We start from the raw sequence: 26,381 nt of genomic DNA, 5'->3' as shown, positions 1-26,381 counted from the left end.
TTGTCTCATATACATGAGGCCCTGCGTTCGATTCCTCAACTGCACATATATAGGAAAAGCCAGAAGTGGCACTGTGGCTCAAGTGGTAGAGTGCTAGTCTTGAGCAAAAAGAAGCCAGGGACAGTGCTCAGGCCCTGAGTGCAAGCCCCAGGACTGACAAAATAAAACAAAACTAAGAACAGAACAATGTTTGTAACATAGCATTGCTACTATAGAAAAAGAGAATGAGGTGCTAGTTACAAAACCATTTAGATAACTTTTGAATTATAGCTTGCCCACAATTATGTCATAAACTCCATATACGTTAAAACTTACTTACATTGAAATTTGTGTTTCGTGTGTGTGTGTGTGTAAGTGCACGTGTGTATGTGTGCAATTATGGGTCTTGATCTCAGGGCCTGGACAGTGTCCTTGAGCTTTTTTGCTCACCACTAGCACTGTATCACAGGATCCCCACTTCTGGATTTCTTGGTATTTAATTTGACATTAGAGAAATAAGACCATCCTGGCCAGGCTGGCTTTAAACTGAAACTTTCAGATTTCAGCCTGCTGAATAGCTAGAATGACAGGTATGAGCCATCAGCACTCAGTCATCTTTATTTTGTTTAGAAAAAAATCCTCTGAAACAGTACTTACATTCCAAAATCATTTTATAACAAAGTATTCCCTTTTATTAACTTTAAGAATTTGTATGAAGGGTTTCCATTCCACAGGTCAGTTTGTGAGTACAGTACACCTTGATCAATGTCACCCCTCTGATCATTCTCCCCATCTCTCCCAATCACACCAATGCCAATTCACCAGATCAATTTTCACATCCATATACTGAATATTAGGACTGCATTGACCCACCATTCTCTTTGCCCCTCTTCCTTTCACTTCAGTCCCTTCCCCTAAAAAGACATGTTCCAGCTTTCTAGCTTTCATTATGTTAAACTGTCCGTTGTTTGACGGGAGCCAAATGGCTGTCCTATTGTTACATGAAAAAACTATAGGGCTTAACTGAAAAGAATGTTTGGTTCCTGTGATATCTCATCCATGCAGGTTGGTCAGTCTTGATATCCTGCTTGGAAGTACACACTACCCTTCATTGAAAATCACCCACCCATAACCTTCTTGTAACGTACATCTTGTAGTTTAGTAACCTAGCAAACTAACAGCCCTGCTTACGTTAGCTACCCTTTTCTAATCACTATAGAAGCTGCTGTGCAAAAAATAAAGTTTGACTTTGATCAGAATCCTGTCTTGGTCTCCTTCCTTGGGTCTGGTTTGTCTCTCAATCAGGTCCACTCCCCCTCGGGTTCCTGTTGACAAAACCCCGCTGGCCGGGGCAGTTGTTCAGAGGATTTGCAGAATGAGAATCCTCTCCTGCACACACTATACTGTGTGTATCTGTCAATGTGTGTGTGTGTGTGCGCGCGCGCGTGCATGTTGTTGTCTTTCTGAGCCTTATTGATGTCCCTTAACATAATATTTTTTTTGCTAGTCCTGGGGATTCTGGGTACTGTCAGGATCTGGGTAATGGATCTGGGTACAGGATCTGAGTACTGTCCCTGAGCCTCTTTTATTCAAGGCCAGCACTCTACCACAACACCACTTCTGGCATTTTCTCTTTATGTGGTACTGAGGAATGGAACAAATCGTTTCATGCATGCTAGGCAAGGACTCTACCACTAAGCCACATTCCCAGGCCCTCAGCCTATTTTTTTATAGGTTCACTTATTTCCTTACAAATGACATATGTATTTCCTAAAGAATTCCATTTCGTTGATCCATTTTTCCATTGTAGGGCATTTGGGCCATTTCCATAACATGTCTATGGTGAATAATTCAACAATGAAATAGGTATGCATATGAATTCACTGTATCCTGATTTATAACATTTTAGGTAAATGCATAACAGTGTTATAGCTAGATCATAGAATACTTCTAGGTTTCCTTTTTTGAAGAATCGCTAAACTTCCTTCCAGAGTGGTTTCACCTGTTTAACTTCTCACCAAACAGCATAACAGGGTTTCTCTTCTACTGTATCCCCACCAGTAACTGTTGTTGTTTTATTTTTCAGAATTGCCACTGGGGTGAGATGGAATCTCAGTGTTGCTTTAATTTTCATTTCCTTTAAGGACAGAGATATTGAGCATTCCTTAACATGTTGGTTAATCATTATTACCTTTGAGAAGTATTTAGCTTCTTTTTCCATTTATTCACTGGATCAAATCATTCCTTCTTGGAGGTTTAATTTCTTCACTTTTCTGTATATTCTGGAAATTAAGTCCTTGACAGATGTATAAATACCAAAGTTTTTCTATTCCATAGGCTGACTTTTAGCTGAGTAAGTGCTTCCTTTCTTGTGCAGAAACATTTTGGCCCGATGTAATTCTATTTGTCAATTCTCTCTCTGATTTGATGAGCCCCTGACCTCTATTCACAAAGTTCCTCCCTATTTCTCTAAGTTAGAACATTCCCTCTATGCCTTCTCTGGTAATTTCAAGGTTTCAGGTCTTACATTTGATATCTTTTGAATTGGCAGTAGTATAGAGTGACACATGGGTATTCAGTTTTATTCTTCTGCATATGGATATTCAGTTTCCCTGGTGTGATTCCATGAAGAGATGGTCTTTTTGTCAACTAATACTTTTGGATCCCTTGTCAAATATTAGATGGATGTGAGTATATGTTACTTCTGGGACCCCTCTGTTCCATTGTTTATCGTGCCTATTTTTGTGCCATTAACAAGCTATTCCTTTCACTATAGAGCTGTAGCAAAATTGGAAATCTGGAATTGTGACGCTTCCAACACTGCCCCCACATCTGGTTTGGTTTTTGGATTCCTGGTGTCTTCTGCAAAGTTTCCTACGAATTTTTAGCTAATGATCTTAGTTAAAAAATGATCAATACAGACCAGTGGAACCTTTTCATAACAACATACGGTGTCCATGTTCGGACAGAAGGCTACACATCAGACCTATGTTGGAGAGGTCTGGATGTACTGAGAGGGAAATGAGCTACCTGGCCCTCTATGGTATGTTCTCCTCAGCTCAGTGAAACCTACAGGTTGACCATCTCCCTATCTGCCTCTCAGAACTAATTGTGGCCACAACATTTTTCAAAAGTATATTTCTATGTGCTTTAAATACTTGTGCAAAGAAGGGATTATTGAAATCAGTTTATTACTTCAGTGTGTCTTGAGCAATATCACCCATTTCAACATCCTCCCCCATCCTTCCCAGCCCAACCTAACCCTTCGTGACAACGAACATATATTAGTGAAATGAAAGTTGCCATTAAAACTTTTGGTAACAAATGTTTAATTTATAATGAGCACCATAAAGAAATTGCTTGGTTAGGCTCAGAGATCATATATATGTGAGGAAAAATATGGTTGCACATGGGTGCCCCAGATAGTGATCTTGTCAAAGTGCTAATATCTCTGCAATATGGATTTCATACAAGGATCTCTGAGACCCAGAAACCTGAAAGAAAAATATTTAAATGAACTGAAAAAGTCATGAAAAGGACAGAAAAGAAAATTTAGGCTAAGATGTGTTACAAAAAAGCAGGAAAATGTACCCTTAATGTTGTGGTAATTATGGGGAAGAAAAAAATGACCTACAAGTAGTCAAACACAAAGATAGGAGAGTGCTCAAAGTAATGCAAGGGAGCCTTGGGTTGTCCTTGAGGGTCAAGGAAAAACCCCATGATGTCAGTTTTGTTCAGTGCCCACTGAACTCAGCATCCCAGCTTCTATCCTTCCCAAAGATTCTGAGGTACATCATTCAAGGTTAATATCAGGAAGAAATCAGGGTTCACATGTCATTCTCTCTAGGATTATTGTACTTTACATTGCAGTGATGATTCCAGGGGTCTGGGGCTTCTTAGTCGAGTGCTTAGATCTCAGGTGACCAGACTCTTTGGGGTCAGGAATTTGGGTGGTATTAACTGCTCCTGGTGATGATGGTCCTCCAAAGACATCAGAAATTCTGTAACTTAGATCATAGTTTATTTATATATTTTATACAATAAAATTCCTTGAATGGTAATTGGAAATCTGAAAATAATCTTAGAATTAAAATTGTCATTACAAAGTCAGAAATCTTCTAAAGCCTAATTGGAAATTACTACAGGATGAACTTTTTGGTAGGACGTTTGACTTTCTAAAAAGTATATAACTCACCCAAGTGTTAGTGACTGGGTCCAGGGTGCATGTGTAACCAAGTCATGGTTCACCCCTGCTCTTCTCAGGATCCAGGAGCTTTACAATGAGCTGTAACTACCTATCCTGTCATCCACCCCTGGGAGTGGCCTTTATAGGGAGTGTAATCAGTAAGGAGAGAATAACCATAACACATCTAGAAATATTAGAGTGAAAAGAGTGTTTCTCCTACATCAATGGGCCCATAACAGAAGAACATTGTCTCCATATTCAAATGTATTGGTCTTCTGGGGTCTTAAATGGTCTCTGTTTGACTCTTTCAGTTGTCATGCTTCTGTCTAAAGTATACTAAAATATTTAACCACATTTTATGTGTTGAGATCTCTTTTAAGTCATCATTCTAGAACTTGTATTTATGGGCCACAATGTCCTATATAATAACTTGCACCTCTGCAAGCTAGTGTATAAAGGTATATTTATGTGCATTTCCACGAATAAAGATACCAAACTCTTTGCGAAAATCTATCATTACAATGGCTTACAAGACATTTAAAAATCCACTTAAATTGAGGGACAGTGACTCTATCCTATGCAGCACTTTAGGCTTAGACAGAAATGGTAACTTCTCTGCCTGAGGGGCAAATTTGTACCAGGCCTCGGGGTTCTATTCAGGGACTGGGGATTGTGCTTGAGCTTTTGTGATAAACTACAAAAGTGATTGCAGTTTATCATCTTGAATCACAGCACCATTGATTTTTCCTACCTAGATGGCCTTCCAACTGTGATCTTTAGATCTCATACTCTTCAGTAATGAAGGATACAGATGTGAGGCACCCAATGCCCTGTTGCATAATGAGTTCTTAATTACTTGATGCAAGCAGGACTCATTGTTTGCAAAGAACCGGACAGCAAGCATAAGGTTTGTAACATCATTTTGCCATTTGCAAAGTCCTTTTGCAATCAGTTGGTAAAGAAAGGTCTGTTTTCCTACCATTCTATAAAACATGCTCAAATGCCTACATTAAATATTTTTAAGAATTTATAACCATTTGGGAGTTCTGGGACTTGAAATCAAGGCCTGAGCACTGTCTCTCACTTCCTTTTGCTCAAGGCTAGTATTCTACCACTTGAGCCACAGTGCCACTTCCAGCTTTTTCTGTTTATGTGGTGCTGAGGAATCAAAGCCAGGGCTTCATGCATGCTAGGCAAGCACTCTACCGCAAAGCCACATTCCCAGGCCCTTGAAGAATTTATTGTCTGTATTATTTATGTTAGTGGTCCTCATGTTTGAACTCAGTGGCAAATATTTTTGAGGCTTACTTTCCATTTTCAAGCACACCAGAAGCCCTTTTGTATCACTCATTTTTCCAGTTTTGGTCGTGGTTCTTTGCCTAGACTTTTCTAGACACTAATTTATATAGTTATATACATGTCACAAGTAGCAAAGAAGATAGGCACATAGGACAAGAGCCATCCTTTTATTGGCTAAAATAATATTTGATGATGCCTTTACATGGGATGGCCTAGAAACAAGATGTTTCTCATTTCACCTTCGCAAGTAGCTAAGATGCCACATGTGAGGTAGTGTCATTGGCTCATTTTTAACTGCTGGTGTGATAAACTAGCAATCTCTTCATGTCTGGAATGTAAGTCCACTGTCTTCATCTTGAAATGCAGTCATGGCCAGGATTTAAAGGCCATCTAAATACTTAAAAAATATGGAATTGGGGAAGGACTAGGAAGCCTGCGATAGGCCTCTGGATGAAATCTCTTTTCCCAGAGAGAAAAGATGTCTTCAGCAGGCCCCCGAGGGCTCATGCTTTTATTCCCCAACTTCTCTGGAGGCCAGGATAAGAGAAAGTCCTCTGAAGCCAGCTCTAGCAGGAAAAGTCAGTACAACTATCTCCAATTAACCACCAAAAAAATCGTGAAATACAGCTGTGGGTCAAGTAGTAGAGTGGGAACACTGGTTTAAAAACACAAAACATAAATGGTCAAGGATGGCAGTCAGGTCCTGAGCTCAAGACCTCAAATAGGCAAACAATTTTATTCATGAGAGTACAAAGGTAGAGCTTTTAATTTAAGCAAAGAGTTCAGGCAGGCCTTATTAGAAATGACTGGGTTGTATAGCACCTGGAGTTCTGGTCTTGGTTTGCCAGCTAAGCAATCGTAAGGTAACACAAACATGTTTCTAAGAGCCTTCAGCATGTATTTAATTCCTTAACTAGATAATGGCATCCATCTTGGCTCCAGGAATACTAAACTTAGGTCAACCTTTCTGTGTCTGAGTAAAGGAAGACTTTATGTTAGCAGTTTCATTCAAATACTATAAAATATTAGAGCCTGTGCATCATTTTCTAAGCAGTTAAAAAGAATTTTCTTTTTGTAAAAGCCATTTTTCTTGAGCCCTACCTCTAAAAGAATAATTCTCAGATTCACCAAAAATTAAACATTCTTCTTTTGAATATTGCTTATTCTTGCATTCCTTCATTCCTTTGTTCCATCCTTCTTTCTATCCTTCGTCCCTTGCTTCTTTCCTTCCTTCCTTACAGGGCCTGGGAGATACCCTCCAGCATCTTTGTTAAGGCTGGAACTCTACTGCTTCAGGTACACTCAGAACTAAATAAACATGTCCAATTCTGAGGGTTGTAGCCACTTAAATTATCCTTCAAAGTACAGGAAGCAACAAAGATTTTCTAAAATGTGGGAAAATACTGAGCAGCCTGAGATCTGAGGATCACAGTTCCAAATCAGCCATTGTAGTAAAGTCGAGCAGTACTTCAGAAGACTTTAATTGCTAAACAGGCAAAACTGGAGCTGGGCCTGCAGAGGTAGAGTGGCATCATTAACTCAAAAACCTCAAGGAAAACCCTCGGGCTCTGAGCTTACTAGCTCATAGAAAAAAAGCAAAAATGAAATACTTTGCCATCATGTGTACTTTGAGTAAGTGAGATATCATAGTTCTTGATTATAATTCTAGCTACATAGGCCTAAGAGCATTGGGATCTCTGAAACATCCTTTGAGATTTACTAATGGTACCTAATTCGCAAAAATGTTTGAAATAAATACAAAGATTTAGGTGCTCCGGGTATGGCTCAAATTTAGGGTATCTCTGTATCAAGGGAAAAGCTATAGATTCATCACCAGTAGTGTCCCCTGGGTTGTTAACAGAAAATAAATTGAAAAGTAGTTCAGAGAAACCTCAAATTACAGGAATGAGGAACTTAAGTCTCCTGTTAAATGGAACCATTACAATCACCATAAATAAATGAAAAGGGAAGGTTTTCTTCACTTATTCTTACTTACCCTAACAAATCCAATTGTGTTCAAAATAATAAAGGCAGAAATGTATCTGTTGATGCTAGATTGTAGTCAGGTGAAATGTACAACAGGAAATTTATAAGGGACAGCAAAGGAATTGCACCTGTCTCTGTGGGGCCCCTGCAGTAACTGGAAAGGAAGTACTATTGAAAATGAATTCAAGTCACAAATCAGTTTATATTTTAAAGTGAAAATTTGACTAATTTGAATAAGCAGACTTTTATGTTAAAAGAAGAAAGAATAGGCTGTTATGTATTACCCACCATCCATGCACAAGTCCCAGGGACCAATCTCAAAAAGTGTAAAGGAAGAAGGTAGAATGAGATGGAGCTTTCATTCAAAGCAGACAAGTAAAAAAGGTAGAGTGAAAGAAAAATGGAAGGTCAAAGAAAGGTGTTTGTGTTTTTTTTAATTTTTGTTTTTTGGCTGTAGGATTTGAACTTGGGGAGCACCTCGGCACTCTCTCTGAGCTGTTTCACTGAAGGATGGTACTCTGCCACTTTGAGCCACAGTGCCACTTCAGTTTTCTGGCCTTATATTGGCAATTCATCTGACTAGGATGGCTTCAAACTGCCCTCCTCATATCAAAGCCTTCTTAGCAACTAGGATTATTGATGTGAGCCACGGGCACCCTGCTAAAAATCAATTTTGTGTGTGATGTCTACTAAACCAACTCTGTCAGTAATTGGTTCATTTTTAATAAAGTAGCATCATCAAGTATGACATCAAAATGCATCTTTGAAAATTTCAAGTTCATATTGTTAAGCATGTATCAACATTATGTTTGTACATTCATAAGGCCACTTTCTTTTCTTATGATGTCTGTAGTACTAAGGGTCAAGCCCTGGGCTTCACATGAGAACATGCTTGACCCCTGAGCCCCCATTCCTCATCTCTTAAGTATCTGACAGATGTGGCAGGCCTGAAGATTGAATTCTGGGCTTGAGGGCTGTCCCTGAAGCTCTTTTACTCAAGGCTAGTGCTCTACTCTTGAGGCACAGCTCAACTCCCAGGTTTTTGGTTGTTTTGTTTGGTAATGAATTGGAGATAAGAGTCTCAAAGACTTTCCTTTCACTTGGAATTGTGATGCGCAGATTTGAGCCTCCAGAATACTTTAAGACATTAGCCACAAGCACCTGGAGGGCTGAATGATTTTTATGGTCAACAATACTTTGGCTATGTTTTTATCCCCTTATATTTAAATAGTTCACCAAAAGAGGTTCATTGTGATATTTCTACATATGCATATGAATTGATCTTTCTTCTCTTCCCTTCCTCATCCCTTTTCTTAAAATAAAATCAGCTGGGCTAGGAATGTGGCTTAGGAGTAGAGTGCTTGCCAAGCATGCATGAAGCCCTGGGTTCATTCCTCAGTAACCCATTTTAAAAAAAAAGCCAGGAGTGGCACTGTTGTTCAAGTGGCAGAGTGATACCCTTGAATACAATGAAGCTCATAGACAGTGACCACAACCTGGGTTCAAGCTCACAGGACTGGCAACACACAAGAACAAACATACAAAGAAAAACCCAATGTCATCAATTTCTCTCTCTACATATATGGATATATATTTATATATTCATATACACCCTCCGTTAACTTTCTATTCACCCTCCCTGCTCCCTCTGGTACCTATGTCCTCAACAGAAACTATTTTACAATCCTGTTATTTGTGTCTTAAAAAATTATTGTAAAGGACATGTACAGAGGGGTCAGAGTTATACAAGTCAGGTATTGAATGTATTTCTTTTTGTTTGTTTTTTGTTTTGGTTGCCATTCCTGGGGCTTGAACTCAGGGCCTGAGCACTGTCCTTGGCTTCTTTTTGCTCAAGAATAGCACTCTACCACTTGAGCTACCGCACCACTTCTGGCTTTTTCTATATATGTGGTGCTAAGGAATCGAACCCAGGGCTTCATGTATATGAGGTGAGTACTCTACCACTACGCCATATTCCCAGCTAGAATGTACTTCTTTTTGAGCAGTACTGTCATTTGTTTTTTGTTGGTTGTGCAAATTAGCTTCACTTTGGTATTTCATAATGCATATATTTACTTTCAGCAGATGAATCAATTACTCACTTCATTTGTCTACCCCCAACCCCACTTCTAGTACTGTTTTCATTGAGTTTCTATGTGCAGTCTTCCTACACACATACCATGTATATCAGTGTTATTTTCTGTCATATTCATTCCCTCTATCACCTCCTTCTTGGCATCCTCAAATAGATCCACTATTTAAAATACATGTGTTTTTTATTTACCCAATTCTGGGGCTTGAACTCGGCATGAGCACTATCCCTAAGCTTACCCCTTGAGCCACTGTGCTCCACTTCTGATTTTTTTCTTCTTATGTGCCACTGAAGAATCAAACACAGGGCTTCATGCATATTAGGCAAGCACTGTACCACTAAGCCACACTCACAGCCAACACAACTAGTTTAAGGATATAATTATACATATTACATATACCTATTTGCATATGTATCTTTTAAGATCACATCCCACATATGAGAGCCAACAAATAACTTTGCCCCGAGAAGTTTAATTTAGTTAATTAACAAGTTGATATGCGGTTCTATTTACCAAAGAACGATGTAATATCTTTGTTGTTTGTAAGTGAATAAGGGAACTGCAGATGTAGCCACATTTTCCTTCCTTTTATTACCCTCAAATAGTTGTACTAAAGAGCTGCTATTTAACAAATCATGAGTACAATATATTGATCAATGTCACACAATTCACACATATTCTCACACATCCTTTGCCTACCAACTCCGCCTCTTCCTCTTCAATTTGTAAGATGTACATTGCACTCCTGGCCACATTCTCCCCCTCTTCTTTTCTTTTGTTTAGCAAGTTCCCCTTGACCCAACTTTACTCCTTCAAGTACCCACTTATTTTTTGCTTATTTCTTCTGCCAACCAGGATTAGAAGTACCATCATACGCTAATACCAAAATGGAAGTTGAGTTGTGGTTCTTTTATTAAAATGACTAACACAAGCAGTGAGAGCCTAACCATAAAAGTGCAACTCCTCAAGAAGTCAGGCCTCTAGCACATATTCCTGACTTTCAGTGATAAGAACCTACCCATTCATAGGCAATAGCTGGTAAATGATTTGGCTAATCATGGTAGAAGATCAAAATACCGGAATAGCTATACCCATGTGATCACATAAGATGATGCCAAGAGAAATTAATTCCACGTTACATAAACAAGAGTTATACGACTGTTGTAATTATCATGAACATGCCATGTGAAACCATACCTTTTCTATTTTTTGTGTTTGTTTTTCTTGTTTGACTGTTTTGTTTCTCTTGTATTCCTTTCCTGTGGTTGTACCTCCACCACCACTGTAACTCATCCAAATACCCTGAACACTGTTTATATGGGTATTAGAACTGGGGAAGGGAAAGGGAATATCAAAATTGAGAGACAAAGGACAAAAGACAAACCATTACAAAAGCAATACTTACAAAACTATTTGGTGTAAATCAACTGCACAACTATTGGTGGGAGAAGGAAAGGGGGAGGGGGAGAAATGAGGGAGGAGGTAACAAGTTGAACAAGAAATGAAGAATCCAGAAATGGACCTGTTACTTAAGTGTAGTTTTGGTCTTGAGCAAAAATGCTTAAGGACAGTGCTTAGGCTGAAAGTTCACAAGCTACAGGACTTGTACCCACACACAAAGAAACTATGCCCAAATGTGTGTTTTTTCCACTTCTCTCAATGTTTCATGAACTAACTTCAGAAGAAAAGGTGAAGAGACAGATTTTACTACAGTGCACATTTTGGAATAAACAAGGAGTGGTGTCTTCCAACAGACCTTCCCTTCAAAGAGGGAACTGGAAAAAGTAAGTCATTTGCCGTTCTCAGATGCACTAAGGCTGACTTCTAATTAAATGTCACTGTGTAATTGTACTCATTAGTTTTCTTTTGTCCTATGTGAGTCACTACTCTGAAGAACACTGAGGTATGCCTTCCAGATCAAAGACTTTCCACATTTATAACATTCATGGGGTTTCTCCCCCATGTGTGTTCCATAAACATGGATTCATGAGTCCTTGGTAAAGGACTTTCCACATTTGTTACATTCGTAAGGTTTCTCTCCTGCGTATGTTCAACGATGAACCCTGATTTGTGCCTTCTGGTTGAAGAACTGCACATTTGCTACATTCATAAAGCATCTCAACTGTATGAATTCTCTTATCCTTGAAATGTGAGGGTGTAATACTTCTCCAATTTGTTAAATTCCTAAAGATTCTCACCTGTGTGAAATCTGTTATGTGTGCTAAGTTGTGACATCCACTTGAAGATCTTTCCACATTTATTATATTTATAAGGTTTGTGTCCTGTATGCTCTCTGGTGCACAGTAGGGTGTGACTTGCACTTGAAAAACTTTCCACATTTGTTACATCCATAAGGTTTCAGTCCCGTATGTTTTTCTCTGAACAGTAAGGTATTGCTTCTGTCTGAAAGGCCTTCCACATTTGTAACATTCATAAGGTTTCTCTCCTGTATGTATTCTCTGATGAGCTCTAAGATTAGGCTTGAACTTGAAAGACTCCACATTTGCTACATAAATAAGGTTTCTCTCCTGTGTCTGTGTTCTGTGATGGACAGTAAGGTGTTCCTTCTTGGTGAATGGTTTCCTACATCTGTTACGTTCATAAGTTTTCTCTCCTGTGTGTATTCTCTGATGAACATTGAGGCTTGATGTCCCTCTGAAAGACCGTCCACATTTGTTACATTCCTAAGGTCTCTCCCCTGTGTGTGTTTTCTGATGATAACTAAGGTATGACTTGGAACTGAAAGATTTCCCACATTGGTTGCATTCATAAGGTTTCTCTCCTGTGTGTGTTCTCTGGTGGACAATAAGCTGTGTCTTCTGGGTGAAAGACTTTCCACACCTGTTACATCCATAAGGTTTCTCTCCTGTGTGTATTCTCTGGTGGGCAGTAAGCTGTATCTTCTGGATGAATGACTTTCCACATTGGTTACATTCATAAGGTTTCTCTCCCGTGTGTATTCTTTGATGAGTTTTGAGGGTTGACTTACATATGAAAGCCATTCCACATTGGTTACATTCATAAGGTTTCTCTCCTGTGTGTGTTCTCTGATGAGAAGGGAGGTATGACTTGTATCTGAAAGACTTTCCACATATTTTACATTCATAAGGCTTCTCTCCTGTGTGAATTCTCTGATGATGAGTAAGGGTTATCTTGGAGGTAAAACATTTCCCACACTTGTTACATTCATAAGGTTTCTCTCCTGTGTGTGTTCTCTCATGATTAGTAAGTTGTGACTTGCACTTGAAAGACGCTGCACATTTGTTACATCCATAAGATGTTTTTTCTGTGTTTGTTCTCTGATGCAGAGTGAGGTATGACTTCTGTCTAAAAGACTTTCTACATTGGTTAGATTCTTCAACTACAGGAGACACACCAGGTCTATATGCAGCCTGCATCTCCTCGAGCTCACTATAGAAAAGCATGTTCTGATACTCAAGGAACTCCTCAGTCCTCATTCCTAAAAAGTTTCCATTATTCCTATTCAGCTCTGGCTTATGTTTTGACCTCAGATAAAAATCCGTTGCTACTTTTTCCTTCTCTGTCTTAGTATTCATGACTGCTCCTTCACAGAGACATTCATCTGTACTTTCCTGGCAAGTTTTAAACATGTCCTCCATTTCTTCAACATCTAAAATGAGTTAGAGAAAAAAGACAAAAACATAAACAATATCCCAAGATTCCTAACTGTGAAAATATTTCAAAATAGCAAAGAAGGAACTGATTTATGAGGAACATATGATTTTTTCTCCTAATGTGTTAATTAAGAAAGAAGTAGTAACATTTTTGAATGGAAAACCATGTTTTTATCTCAGTTTCAAGTTGTTTTCTTTTTTCCCCAGAGCAAATAGTTACTCAAATTATTCATATATGCACAGTTAGAGGTTTAACAAGAGTACTTACCATCTGCCTTTAATACTCTTGGGGTTGTTTTTCTGAAATATTGTGTTATTTGGTCATAAGCGAACAGAGTTTTGTTTTATTTTCTTGAAATAGTTGATATGTTGTGCTGCTTTGCTTCTCATCAATAAGATGAGGGACAGAAATATTTTCTAGATTCAGACCATAAGAGAATATCAAACTTGAGAGATAAAGGATAAAAAAGGCAAATGACTCCAAAAGCAATACTTACAAAACCGTTTGGTGTAAACCAACTGAACAACTCATGGGGGGGGGGGAGGGAAGTGAGGAAGGAGGTAACAAATTGTACAAAAAATGTCCCCAGTGCCTTATGTATTAAACTGTAACCCCTCTGTACATCACCTTGACAATAAATAAGTAATCATTTAAAAAAACAAAAGCGAGAAAGTTTTAACATCCCTTTGGCTTTCAACTAAGCAGTAATGGTTCCGGACAGTAAATACTTATACCTACATCAATCATTTCAGTTCTAACATCTCACTCAGAATTATTTCCAGTGTTTGTAGAATTTTAAAATTCCTTTCTCTCCCACCTTAGACAAAGTATCATCAAAATTCCTTTTCTGACACTCCTGTTCCTACAGAACCATGAAAGACCAAAGATACTCCAGCTCGCTGTTGGGGATTCATCTTGACCTTAAGTGGGGAAGGGTGATGAGAGCGCTCCCAAGACGCCGCCCTTTCCCCAGCCCTGGGACAGTGTGGAAGTAAGCCACACCTATCTCCTTCTGGGTCTGGAACCAGAAGGGATAGCTTTGAGACCATCCCCCACCTTGCACCAGAGAGCACAAGTGCTCCCTTTTTGCGGACTTTGCCCAGAGGGCAGTACTATGGGAAGTGATGTTAGCCCATGAGGGAGTTCCTTGGGAGCTGCTCTTGGACGGACAAGCTCGCCAGCCTATCGCCAGCTCATGCTCAATCCTCGTCATCACTACTATATTACCATGAGCCCCTCCCGAATAAACCGGATTACTCTCCGAAGTGTCTCCGTCTGCACCTGGCTTCCTTGGTGGGTAAGGAGGGAGGAAAAGGGAATCTCATTCGGCTGCATGCACTTTAGGCTTGCCTGTGTCCCTTCGCTCCACCTTGGCCGCCTGCGGGTCGGGCGCCCGGGGAAGAGGGTGAAAAGGGGAGCACTGATAAGGGAGTAAGCTTAGCATCCCCGCACCAGGGGAGGTGAATCTAGCCCGGCAGCTCGCCACCCAAGTCATGATACCCACTAGAAGGAAAGTTTTGGTTCTGAATCCCAATTATTGCTCAGCACCACCAATAAGCTGTTTTCAGTATTGGAGAGTAGCAGAACTGGCATACTCCTTATTTCCTCATACCTACATAGTCCTAGTTTCAAAGAAAAAGAGATTCCATTTTCTACATTTGTCATCTTTTTCTGCTTCAGGATGTTTTTAAACAAAGCAAAGGAGAATGGCTAACTTTAACTATATTGCCACACCAAATTCAGTTGGTCTCCACATGAATTCTTGATTGACAAGTTCTTGAAAAAGAATCACCTAGTTCTCTGCCTCACATGATTCAGGAAATATGAAAAATATTGCTCCATACAGCTCAAGATGAACTTCTCAGTTGGGCTCTGGCTCTAGTACCACTACAGAAGATGTTTTATCTCACCTGTGAAATTCTTGTCTGAGGCTTCTCCTGTCCATGCCTCTGCACCTTGGTGGAGCTTGACAATCAACTGAGGTGTAGGAACACAGGGCGCTGTTAAGAAGAAAGAGTAGAGAACTATAGATCATGCTGGATCATCATTGCTGTAAGGTCTCAGACATCCTGTTCACAAGGTTGCTCCTAATTCTTGTTTCTCATTTCTCACCACCTTCATTATTGACCTTCCCCAAGTTTGGGATTTACTTTGCCCATTTTGTGGCCTAAACTCACCTCTTTGATTCAGGTTACCACTATGCCAGCTTGAGCCTCAACTCCACTTCCAGTTTTTGAGTGGTCACTTGAAAATAAGAATCTCATGGGGTCTTTTCATCCATTGCTGACTTAAAACCAAAACCCTTGGCTTTCAGGCTCCTGAGTAGCTAGGATTACAGGTGTGCCAGGTTTGGACTATAAATACTGACTTTAAAGTACCGGATTTCCAGAGTATGCAAGCAATAGTGAAACATAATCATTCTAGATTGTATATCCACCTGCAATAACCTCATTAAGTTTGAAAAGACAGTCTCCAGTTAGTGGAACATAGTTTGGAACTTTTGACAAACTGCTGGTTTGGCTTCTGGAAAAATGAGAATGAATTGCCTCAAGAGTTCCATAATCAAGTGAAGTTTTTCTTCCAAACAAGTGACACTTTCTGCAAGTTGAAATCTTATACCCAAGTAACATAAATATCCATATATCTATTAAAACCACAGCATTTGACCTTGCAAGTTAATGTGACTTTGGCTCACCCAAGGACACCAGGTTGCTGTAGGTTTCCAGCATTACATTTCTGTGCAGATTCCTCTGAGCAATGTCCAGGACCTGCCACTCCTCCCAGCTGAAGTCCACAGCCACGTCATCAAAAGTCACCAGCTTCTGTGAGGGCACATTGATTTCAAATAATGAGCCCTGAGTCAAGAGAACACCAAGTCTGGAATTTCATTCTTCTATATGTATGCATTTGAATTATGTAAAATATTTGGCACTGTCAGTGTTATCTATACAATGAGGGAAATCAATATCTAGGCAGAAATACTTGCCAATATATGAACTTGGTAATTAAATTACAAAGTTTCCGTAATACATCAGAACACATTTCTGGTGCTATCAATAGAAACAAGACAACAATTCTAAGGAAACAATAATCTGGCATGACAACATTAAGATTAGGTAGGTGATTGAAAGAGTGTTTTGCTCATTTCAATAAAATTTACAATATATAAGGGTATCAATGAAGGAAACAAATAATTAATCACTGCACTTTCACATTCTAGCTCACTGAAATGCCTATTTAGATCCTGTATTGAAAAGTGCTCTCATAAGGACTCAGAATATATTCAGGACATTACACAAAATACATAACACAACAGTCGAGCCACCAAAAGCAGTGTCCAAGTGAATGTTAAAGAGAGTAATAGTACTCAAAAAAGTAGTTAATGATTGATTTGGCCCTTAGAAGTTTCCCACATAAAAAAATCATATAATAATTTTTTATATTAAGATACTGCAGGTTTAAGTGTGGTCATAGATACAATGATATATCCTAGCATGAACTATTTTAAATATCACATTCCTCCTACAATACAGAATACAGGAGGGAAGGGAATAAAATGGTTTTGACCAGATTTTCATTTCAATCGGCCTTCATGGAGGGATGGAGGCAAATGGACAGAGGTTTAAGGTACATTCAAGATAACACCCTTAGTTCAAGTCCCAGGATTAACAAAAACACAAAAAGAAAAAAAGAGGAAGAAAATAACCCTCTATTCACAATTCATCACGCAGAAGAAATCTTCTAAAAAATATAGAATGAAGATATTTTCAGGTAAAGATAATTCAATAATACTATACCTGCATTGTACGATTGTTACAATAAATTATCCTGATTTAAGAGAATAACAACAGATGACATCACAGATCTACACATAAAAGAAGGTCATTAAAATACTCAATGTGTAGGTGAGTATGAAGGAATATATAGAACTCATATTTTATGTTATGTCCCTCATATCCATGATTATGTGGAAAAGGCTTATGGAACAATTACTATTGTACTTCCTTGGGAAATATGAGGACCTGAGTTCAAATAATTACCTCTGTTAAAAAAAAAAATTAAAGGGCATTAGCTTTAGGATTAGGAATGTAGCTTAGCGGCAGAGTGCTTGTCTAGCATGCATGAAGCCCTTAGTAAGATTCCTCAGTACTACATGAACAGAAGAAGCCAGAAAGTTGCACTGTGGCTCAAGTGGTTGAGTGTTAGATGTGAACAAAGTAGCACAGGGACAGTGCCCAGGCCTTCAGTTGAAGGCCCAGGATGGTTCATATAGAAGGACATATACTTATAATTTTTAAATCTACCATACTATCGCAAAAGTAAAACTTCTCTTATTAATTGATAGAAAAACAAGGTCCTTGCCCCCAAAAGAAAGCATGAACAAACACGTGGATGGCATTATCTTAACCCAAATGGTATTTATAAAGAACTATGGTATTAAATTTACCAACACTGACACACTGAGAGTAAATCTTTTTTTGTTTTGTTTTTGTTGCCAGTCCTGGGGCATGGACTCAGGGCCTGAACCCTGTCCTTGGCTTCTTTTTGCTCAAGGCTAGCACTCTACCACTTGAGCACAGCGCCACTTTCGGCTTTTTTCTATATATGTGGTGCTGAGGAATCGAACCCAGGGCTTCATGAATACGAGGCGAGCACTTTACCACTAGGCCATATTCCCAGCCCTTGAGAGTAAATCTTAAGACAAACTTTATAGAAATCAATGAGAAATATAGGCTATATGTTCTAAATAGGATAAAGTCAAATGACATTTCTAATCATCTGTAAGCAAAATAGACACAGAAAATTTAGAACGGATCTGGAAGAAATGTACTCTATTGTTGTGATACAACATGAAAAGTAGCCAATTTCTTTGTTCACATGTGAAATCAAAGCAAATGATTTTAATTATGTATGGTATACTCCTAGGTATATCTTCTGCAGAGTTTGGGAAAGCCATAAACTCGGAAAAATCTACCATAGTTACAACAGGTACAATTATTAGAAATAAAGTAGAACACTTAATTTGAAACATGAAATATTTCACCGTAGGTTGAACATTAATATTACATAAAGCTGTAACAACAATCTTATTTCGTTGTAGGATCCAATTAACTGTTAATGTTAAAGGTTCAGGTAAGAATAAACAAAACAAAACAAGTGCTTCTGATTGAAGACTGTTATCCTAGCCTAGCTACTAAGGACGCTGAGTTCTGGAAGCCAGCCTGGGTAGACAACTCAAAACTTAGCAGCTAACAAACAGGTTGGTGACATGGCTCAAGCGATAGTGCCCACAGTGAATGAGGAAGCTGACTGACTGCGAGGCCTGTGAGTACAAGCTCCAGCACTACCGAACAGCGGCATGGTTGAGGTGGAGGTAGGTATAGGACATGAGTTTCAAAGGACATGAGTTAGACACCAACTATGGCAACACAGCAGGTCCTCATGTTACACATAGAGAGAAAAGGAGGGGAGAGGGAAAAGCAGGAAGAAAAGGGGACAGGGAAAAGAAGAAAGAAGACAGGACAGAAAAGGAGTGGAAAGAAGAGAAAGGAGGCTGGGATTATGGCCTAGTAGTAGAGTACTCGCCTCATATACACGAAGCCCCAGGTTCGATTCCTCAGCACCACATACATAGACAAAGCTGGAAGTAGCGCTGTGATTCAAGTGGTACAGTGCTAGCCTTGAGCAAAAAGAAGCCAGGGACAGTGCTCAGGCCCTGAGTTCAAGCTCCAGGTCTGGAAAAAAAAAAAAAAAAAAGAAGAGAAAGAAGGGAAAGAAGACAGGTAGGGAGGAAAGCTTCATGACATTAAATTTGACAGTAACTTCTTGGATAGGACACCAAAAGTGCCTGATCAAAAACCAAATAATATTTAAGTGAATACAATGAAAACCTCCTTCATCAAAAGGCACTGTCAACAAAGAAGCAAAAGCATAGTACGAGAGAAAATGCTCTCATATATCTCTTAATATGTTAATAACTGGCATGAATTACAAAATATAAAACAAAATCCAACAAGTATATCTTCCACAGAAAATCTGATTTCCAAACGGGAAAAAAGATTGAAGAGACTTTTCTAAAGAGAATAGATACAAATAGTTGATTAAAATGTAAAAAGCACTTCAAAATCAATAGTTGCAAAAATTCAAATAAAAATTACAAGGAAATAACTACTTCATACATATTAGTAGGGACATAGTTTTAAGCAAAACAGCATTTCTCCTAGTAGATTCTGAAGGATGCCAAACATACTAGCTAATCATGTAGTTCCTCAGAGATCAAAATCTATGACTGAACAAAATATCTGTCAGATTTTGCCACAAGAGGTATTTCAAATAAAAATACCCTAGTCATTGTATTGTTTCTTATCAAATACACCTTTTATCATTAATTAGTTTTAATCTTTTTTGTCAGTCATGGGGTTAGAACTCTGGGCCTGGGCACTGTCCCCACCTTTTATCTTATACTGATAGTGAAGGAAAATATTCAAATGGACTAAGAAAAAATAAAATGGCAGAACCACATAAAATGAGATTAGACCAGACAAAGACAATAGAGTCAGGAGAAATCAATTTTTTGCTGTATATAGATGGGGGAATGGTGCTAATTTTCTGTAGCAAACTTGAAAGTTGACTTATAAAATAAGAAAGGCTTGAGCAGTTGGAAATCCATTCCAACAGCACTCTAAATACTGATAGCTGGCCCAGAAGGGTGGGTTAAGGAGTTGGAGGGCCACCCCCTTTCCTTAGTATTAGAAAGTGTGGGAACTGAACCTTGGGTTCTGCTGACCTTGAGGGCTAGGTAAGGTGGGACTTCATATCTGAACTCTCTTGGCTGCAGTCTCCTGTCTCATAAGAGTAAGGAAACAAGTGTCTCTCACGAATTGTGTTGGCAGTCATTGTAATACTGACATACATACTTTATTCTTTTTGCATGTATCCATGGGAACCTTCCCTGTGTGAACTCCAAGCAAATATACTTGCTTGGGAGAACTTAGGGCTCAAGTACCAGGGAGCCTTGGGACCTCAGCCCCCTCCCCATCTCTCTGTTTATGTCTTTGGGTTTTCTAATTTTCTCTGGGTCTGGAATCCCATAGAACTATCTAGGAAGAACATTCCTGGAGAGTGAATAAGAAAAATGTCAGAGTCACATAAACAAAGTAAAATTGATCAGTAAGAAAAACTAGCTCCAATGATAGATCATTTAGAAGAGAAACCTGAGAGACACATAGAAGGTAGAGGAACTTAGAAAAAGAGACAGAGTGAAAAACAGATACAAAGACAGAGAAAGAAACAAATAATGAAATCTACTGAGTCAAAAATTGAGAAGAGAGAAAACAGAGAAAAATTTACCTTAGAAAACAGAATGATTTCTAGAAAGACCATCTTCGAGTATAGCCTAAGTTTCAAGTAAGACAAAGACAACAAAGCAATCCAAGAAGTATGTATGGAGAATAACTTAAGCACATGTAGCTTACTCAGTGCTCTAGAACATTCAAACATGTATGTGACCACACTATTTCAGAAACTCCAGTCTAACTTTATGAAGGTAGTTTAAAGTTACTCATGAGGATATGATCTCCAAACAAATACTAAGGAACCTTCTTCACCTTCTATGCTAAGTCACCTTCTGGGTGTCATTGAATCACCTAACAAGTATGACTACTTTTTCTCACATTAGAATTAACTGGAAACAAACTGAAGAAAATCGGTATGCAACTTACACAGATTGTAACATTTTATAATATACTAAATCTATGAGAGCCACCTTTATCCACTAAATCTACAAGCAATCTTTATCTGATTAAGGAACATATTCTGGAAGTTGAATCTATTGTTCTGTTTTTAAATTTTGGACATCCTTAGGCTCATAAAATGGGAGGTAAAACAAAGTGAGAAATAGAAAGCAACTCACCACAGATCCTTTCCTTCTTTCTTGCTGTTGACAAGGAACAGAAGATTCTGGAAGCATGGCTGGGAGAGAAGGGAAATTAGGTAGTCAGAAAAGAACCTGTGTGATTTTGCTGCAAATTTTCTAGCTCAAAGCATAAACCTTCTTGGGGGTGAAGAATCTTTTATGTGTCATGTAAAACCTTAAATCCTTGGCTAAAGACAAATCTACATTAGTTGGTAGACAGTATAAAAGAAATTCATTTCTAGGGTAATATACATACAGAATTTGTAAAAACCAATATTCCCATAAAAATAATTAAAAAATTAAAACCAAAAATGAAAATCTACTCTGTAGATTTTAGTGAGGTTTGTTATACTAGGAATGACAATAACAATCATTTAATAGCAATGTTTGCACATCAGTATTGGATTTTTCTACATCACAAAATTGTTTTTGTATTTTAAAAAACATAAAAATATTTAATTATGGCCTAAGGAAAAGACTTCATTGATAACTAAGAAGCTGTTTTAGCTTCTGTAACTCTGCTTCTGCTCCCTCCTGATAAACAGAGGCATGCACCCTCAGGCTTCCTGCCTACTCTAAGGCAAACGCTAAGCAGAAAAACTGTGGCAAGAAGCATACACATCAAAGTGACTTCTAAAACAACCACTGGGGCTCAAGCTTGTATCCCTTCCTGACCCCAGCAGGAATGCTTAAAATCAAAGCTGATGGGCACCCAAGGCCTCCTCTGAGATTCCCCACTTGTGGATGGACCTGGCCTCAGTGCACTCTTGCTCAATAAAATCTTTTTTTAAATTTTCTAATCTAACTGGCCTCACTGATTGTAGATTTCTGGACCCCATAAGAGGCTGGGGCGCATCTGGGATCCATGGTGTGATGAGCCCTGGGTGGGGTAGTCTGGCTGCCAATGGGCTCCACTGAGGCTGGGCTGCCCATCTGCATCTTTTAAGGTACCAGCCTCTCTGTCCCTGGGTCTGGGGAGGGAGAAATCTGGAAAGCTCCGGAGGTAATGTGCTGGTCTGTTCTGGTCTGGTTAGTATATGCATGCCTGGAGAGACTCATGAAAAAGCTGGACGCAGAGTACCTCTCTAGGTCCCAGCCCTAGGCCTTTATTGATACTGCTCCCCTCTGCACGTTTTTAGTATAGCCGAATGGGCGTCAGGTTCTGGTTCTGAATTCAGATATGGATTAAGCCCGGCAGCTTTTGTAAGCCTTTGTTTTACCTGTTGTGCTGTCAGTGTGTCTGAATCCCTGGTTCCATCTGGCTATTTGATATGGGACAGCAACCCTCCAAAAACAGCAGTCTTTTGAAACCGATTGAGGCACATTTTAAAGAAAAGGCCTCTGAATCTGGAAATAAGGTTTATACAGGTACGTTAAAAACTTTCTGCACTACAGAGTGGCCAAGCTTTGGAGTTGGCTGACCTCATGAGGGAACTTTGGATCTACCTTTAAGTTATGCTGTCAAGGGAAAGCTTTTCTCCTCACCAGGTCACTGGGACCCGGTCCCTTACATCCTTGCCAGATGATGCCTGGTAGAGGACCCTCCATCCTGGCTAAAGAAGATTTTGCCTCCTGAGGTGAGTTTGGTTCTGTCCATCAGACCAGGAGAGAGCCATTCTCCTCCAGAGAAGAAAGAGAAAATCCCTGTATTGCTGCAGGAAGAAGACATGTCCCCTACTTAGCAACCTACCTCCCTTTGACCAACCCTACCTAAAGATCCTCCTCCTACCTCCCACTCTCTCCTACAAACCCCTTTCTGAACTCCCCTAGCCCTCCTCACCCCCTCAGTCTCTCTTTTCAAAGTCCTCTTCTCACCTCCTATTGGCCTGGACTTCCTCCAGCCCCCATCCTTCCACTCACGCAAGCACATCCTATCCTGCCAAACCTAGATGGAGGAACACCCTTGTCTTTATGGTGTATACTCTGATCTGTACAATTGGAAGAATCAAAGTCCCCACTTGCAGAGAAACCTCAGGCTCTAATCTCCCTACTACAGACTATCCTTTTCACTCACCAGCCCACTTGGGATGATTGTCAACTGGTACAGGCTCTTTTCACTTTGGAGGAGAGGCAGAGGCTCCTCCAGGAGGCCCAAAAGCTTGTTTAGGGGCCGGGCGGACAGCCCACTGAGTCAACAGTTTTTTTTGTTTTTTTTGTTTTTTTGTTTTTTTTTTTGGCCAGTCCTGGGCCTTGGACTCAGGGCCAGAGCACCGTCCCTGGCTTCTTCCCGCTCAAGGCTAGCACTCTGCCACTTGAGCCACAGCGCCGCTTCTGGCCGTTTTCTGTATATGTGGTGCTGGGGAATCGAACCTAGGGCCTCGTGTATCCGAGGCAGGCACTCTTGCCACTAGGCTATATCCCCAGCCCTGAGTCAACAGTTTTTACAGGCAACCTTCCTATTCACTCGCCCTAACTGGGACCCAAATGACAGCCAAGGTAAGGATCTCTTGCCCTCTTTCCCTGAACTCTATTGGGAGGCTGCTGTTAAGCAGCCTCCGAATGTGCCAAAGGTAAATGAGGTTGTTCAGGGACCTCACGAGTTCCCCACAGCTTTTCTTGAGAGGCTCACTGAAGCTTACAGAACCTACAGCCTTACAGATCCAGAGGCACCCAAAAATATGTGAGCTATAAACATTGCCTTTGTTCCCCAATCGGCACCAGACATAAGGGAAAAGTTAGAGAAGATAGAAGGGTCTGAAGGAAAGTTGTCAGTTAGTAGAGTTAGCAGCCAAGGTTTTCAATGGGAGGGACAGCCCAGAAGATAGACAGATTAGGAAGACAGCTAGGATTATGGTGGCCACCTTCCAGCAGGGAATGGCTCCACAAGGCCACCAGCCACCCCCAGACCAGCAAAGGAGAATATCAAGACCTCCCAAAATGAAAGGGCACCCCAAGACCGAGGGACTCAGGAGAGATGAGTATACTTACTGTAAGGAAGTTGGACACTGCAAGAACAAATATCCAAAGAAACAAAAAGGTGCCTGGGTGCTGCATCTCACAGAGGGCTAAAGGGGCCCAGGCTTAACCTCCCTCCCTGAACCTAGAGTTACACTTCAAGTGGAGAGAAGGCCAGTTGAATTCCTGGTGGACACTGGCATCCATTATGCAGTCCTCCAACAAGCAAGTGGCACCCTTACAAAATGACGCACTACAGTCCAAGGGGAAACAGGCTCAAAACAATATATCTGTACTATGAGCTGTCAGGTTAACTTAGGAAGAGTAACTGTGACTCATTCTTTCCTGGTCATTCCACAATGTCCATATCCACTACTAGGGAGAGATCTCTTACACAAGCTAAAAACCCAGATTGAATTCCAGGAAGATCAGGTTTGAGTCCAGCTAACTGGACCAAGAGAAGATGCAACACTTCTAGTCACAGTTCCCTTGGGGGAAGAGTAAATGCTCTCAGCCCAGCCAACTTCAGTTGAGCCATCTGACCTGCTCAAATATTACCAGGAAAAATTTCCTTCTGCGTGGGCTGAGACTAAACCCCAGGATTGCCTGCACACCGGAACACTATCATGGTAATAAGCCTTAAAACTACTACCACCCAGTCCGAGTAAAGCAATACCCAATGTACAGGGAAGCCAGAGAAAGGATTAAAATCCATAGTAACCATCTTCTAAAGGCTGGAATTCTGGTCCTATGCCGATCTCCATTGGAACACACCATTACTACCTGGTATAAAGCCTGGCACAATGATTTCAGGCCAGTACAAGACTTGAGGGAGGTAAACAAACAGACGGAAGACATCCATCCTACTGGCCCCAACCCATATACTCTCTGAGTCTTCTCCCTTCATCCAAACAAGTCTATACAGTATTGGATTTAAAGGATGCCTTCTTGAAAATCCTGCTGGCTCTAGTGAATCAGCCCATCTTTGCCTCTGAATGGGTAGACTGGGACACTGGCCAGAGTGGCCAGTTGACATGGACACAACTGCCTCAGGGGCTCAAGAACTTGCCCACCATCTTGGACGAAGCATTCCACCAAGCCCAACAGGAGTACCTAGCATATAAACTGGAGGTAACTTTAGTATGTAGATGATCTCTAAATTGCAGCAGAAACTGAGCCACAGTGCCAGAAGGTGACTGAAAACTTGCTAGACATTATGCAATGCCTGGGGTATTGAGTCTCAGCCAAGAAGGCTCAGCTCTGCACCAGACAGGCTACTTACCTTGGCTATGAGCTACAAAAAGATAAGAGGACCCTCTCCACCTTGCTGCAAGCAATCACCCAGATACCAACCCCAAAAACTAAACTCCAGGTACAGGAGTTCCTGGGAGCTGTGGGCTACTGTCCCTTGTGGAATCTCTGGCAATACAGAGTTGGCTAAACCCCTGTATGAAGCCACCAAAGGGCCTGAAAATGACTTTCACTAGATATTGGACCAAATGAGGCTTTCAGCAGACTTAAACAGGCATTAATCTCAGCCCCAGGCCTTGCATTGCCAGATATAGTCAAGCCCTTCAATCTCTTTGTGAATGAAAAATGGGGAGTTGCAAAAGGATTCCTCACACAAAAACTGGTCCCCTGATACTGCCCGGTGGCTTATCTCCCTACAGAACTGGAATCAGTGGTGGCCAGATGGCCTACCTGCCTCAGAGCCGTCGCCACCACTGCCATGTTCACCCGGGACTCTGACAAACTAATCTTGGGACAAGATTTGTTCATTACTACCCCCTTCATGCAGTCAAGTCTTTGTTACGTAGCCCTCCTGAGAGATGGCTCTCCAATGCTATTCACAGAACCCAGTATCAGGCACTGCTGTTTGACCAGCCACGCACCAAGTTTTACCATATGACACCTTTTAACCCAGTCTCCCTGCTGCCAGAGTCTGAAGATTCGAACACTCTTCTGCATGACTACCTTGATACTATCACCAATTTCCAAGGACTTTGACCAGAGCTGACAGATGTTACCTGGGAAAAGCCAGATCTTATCCTCTTTTCAGATGGCAGCAGTTTTGTGCAAGGAGGAACGAGGTATGCAGGGGTGGTGGTAGTAACCCCAACTGAGGTGGTATGCTCCAGTGCTCTGCCCCCATCCTGGAATCCCAGCTCAAAAAGCCAAAATTTTTTTTCCAAAGACTCACTCAAGCCTTGATACTGGAAAAAGGAAAGAATGTCAGTATTTATACTGACAGAAAGTATGTCTTCTCAATCGCCCACATACATGGAGCCATATACAGAGAAAGGGGCCTCCTCATAGCAGAGGGAAAGGCTGTCAGAATTAGACAAGAAATATTAGGCCTCCTAGCAGCCATTTGGGCCCCAAAAAGGGTTGC

The 26,381-nt window shown here is 40.4% G+C and overlaps 2 protein-coding genes and 1 long non-coding RNA gene across 3 annotated transcripts in view; 1 reads left to right on the top strand and 2 right to left on the bottom strand.

The window, feature by feature from the left end:
• LOC125366476 (zinc finger protein 717-like) overlaps positions 1-11,882 on the bottom strand; it is a 158,830-nt gene extending 146,948 nt beyond the window's left edge. Inside the window, exon 1 of the mRNA XM_048367203.1 lies at positions 11,742-11,882. Within this exon, the coding sequence (XP_048223160.1) occupies positions 11,742-11,882 (141 nt within the window). The remainder of the gene's footprint in view (positions 1-11,741) is intronic.
• Positions 10,795-26,347, top strand: LOC125366480. The gene is made up of 4 exons (XR_007213845.1): positions 10,795-10,807; positions 11,333-11,510; positions 15,410-15,419; positions 26,336-26,347. It is a non-coding gene; the product is annotated as an uncharacterized LOC125366480 (long non-coding RNA).
• On the bottom strand, positions 11,886-21,216 carry LOC125366473 (zinc finger protein OZF-like). The gene is given in 4 exon segments (XM_048367202.1): positions 11,886-13,174; positions 15,090-15,179; positions 15,875-16,001; positions 21,092-21,216. Coding segments are annotated over 4 exon segments (1,563 nt in total). The 5' UTR covers positions 21,149-21,216.
• Positions 26,348-26,381: the final 34 nt, after the last annotated feature.

Source organism: Perognathus longimembris, chromosome 17 (assembly GCF_023159225.1).
Source record: "Perognathus longimembris pacificus isolate PPM17 chromosome 17, ASM2315922v1, whole genome shotgun sequence".
In the NCBI taxonomy this organism is placed as follows: Eukaryota; Metazoa; Chordata; class Mammalia; order Rodentia; family Heteromyidae; genus Perognathus; species Perognathus longimembris.
The sequence above is the reverse complement of the archived record's forward strand: the minus strand, read 5'-3'. Positions and strand labels throughout refer to the sequence as shown.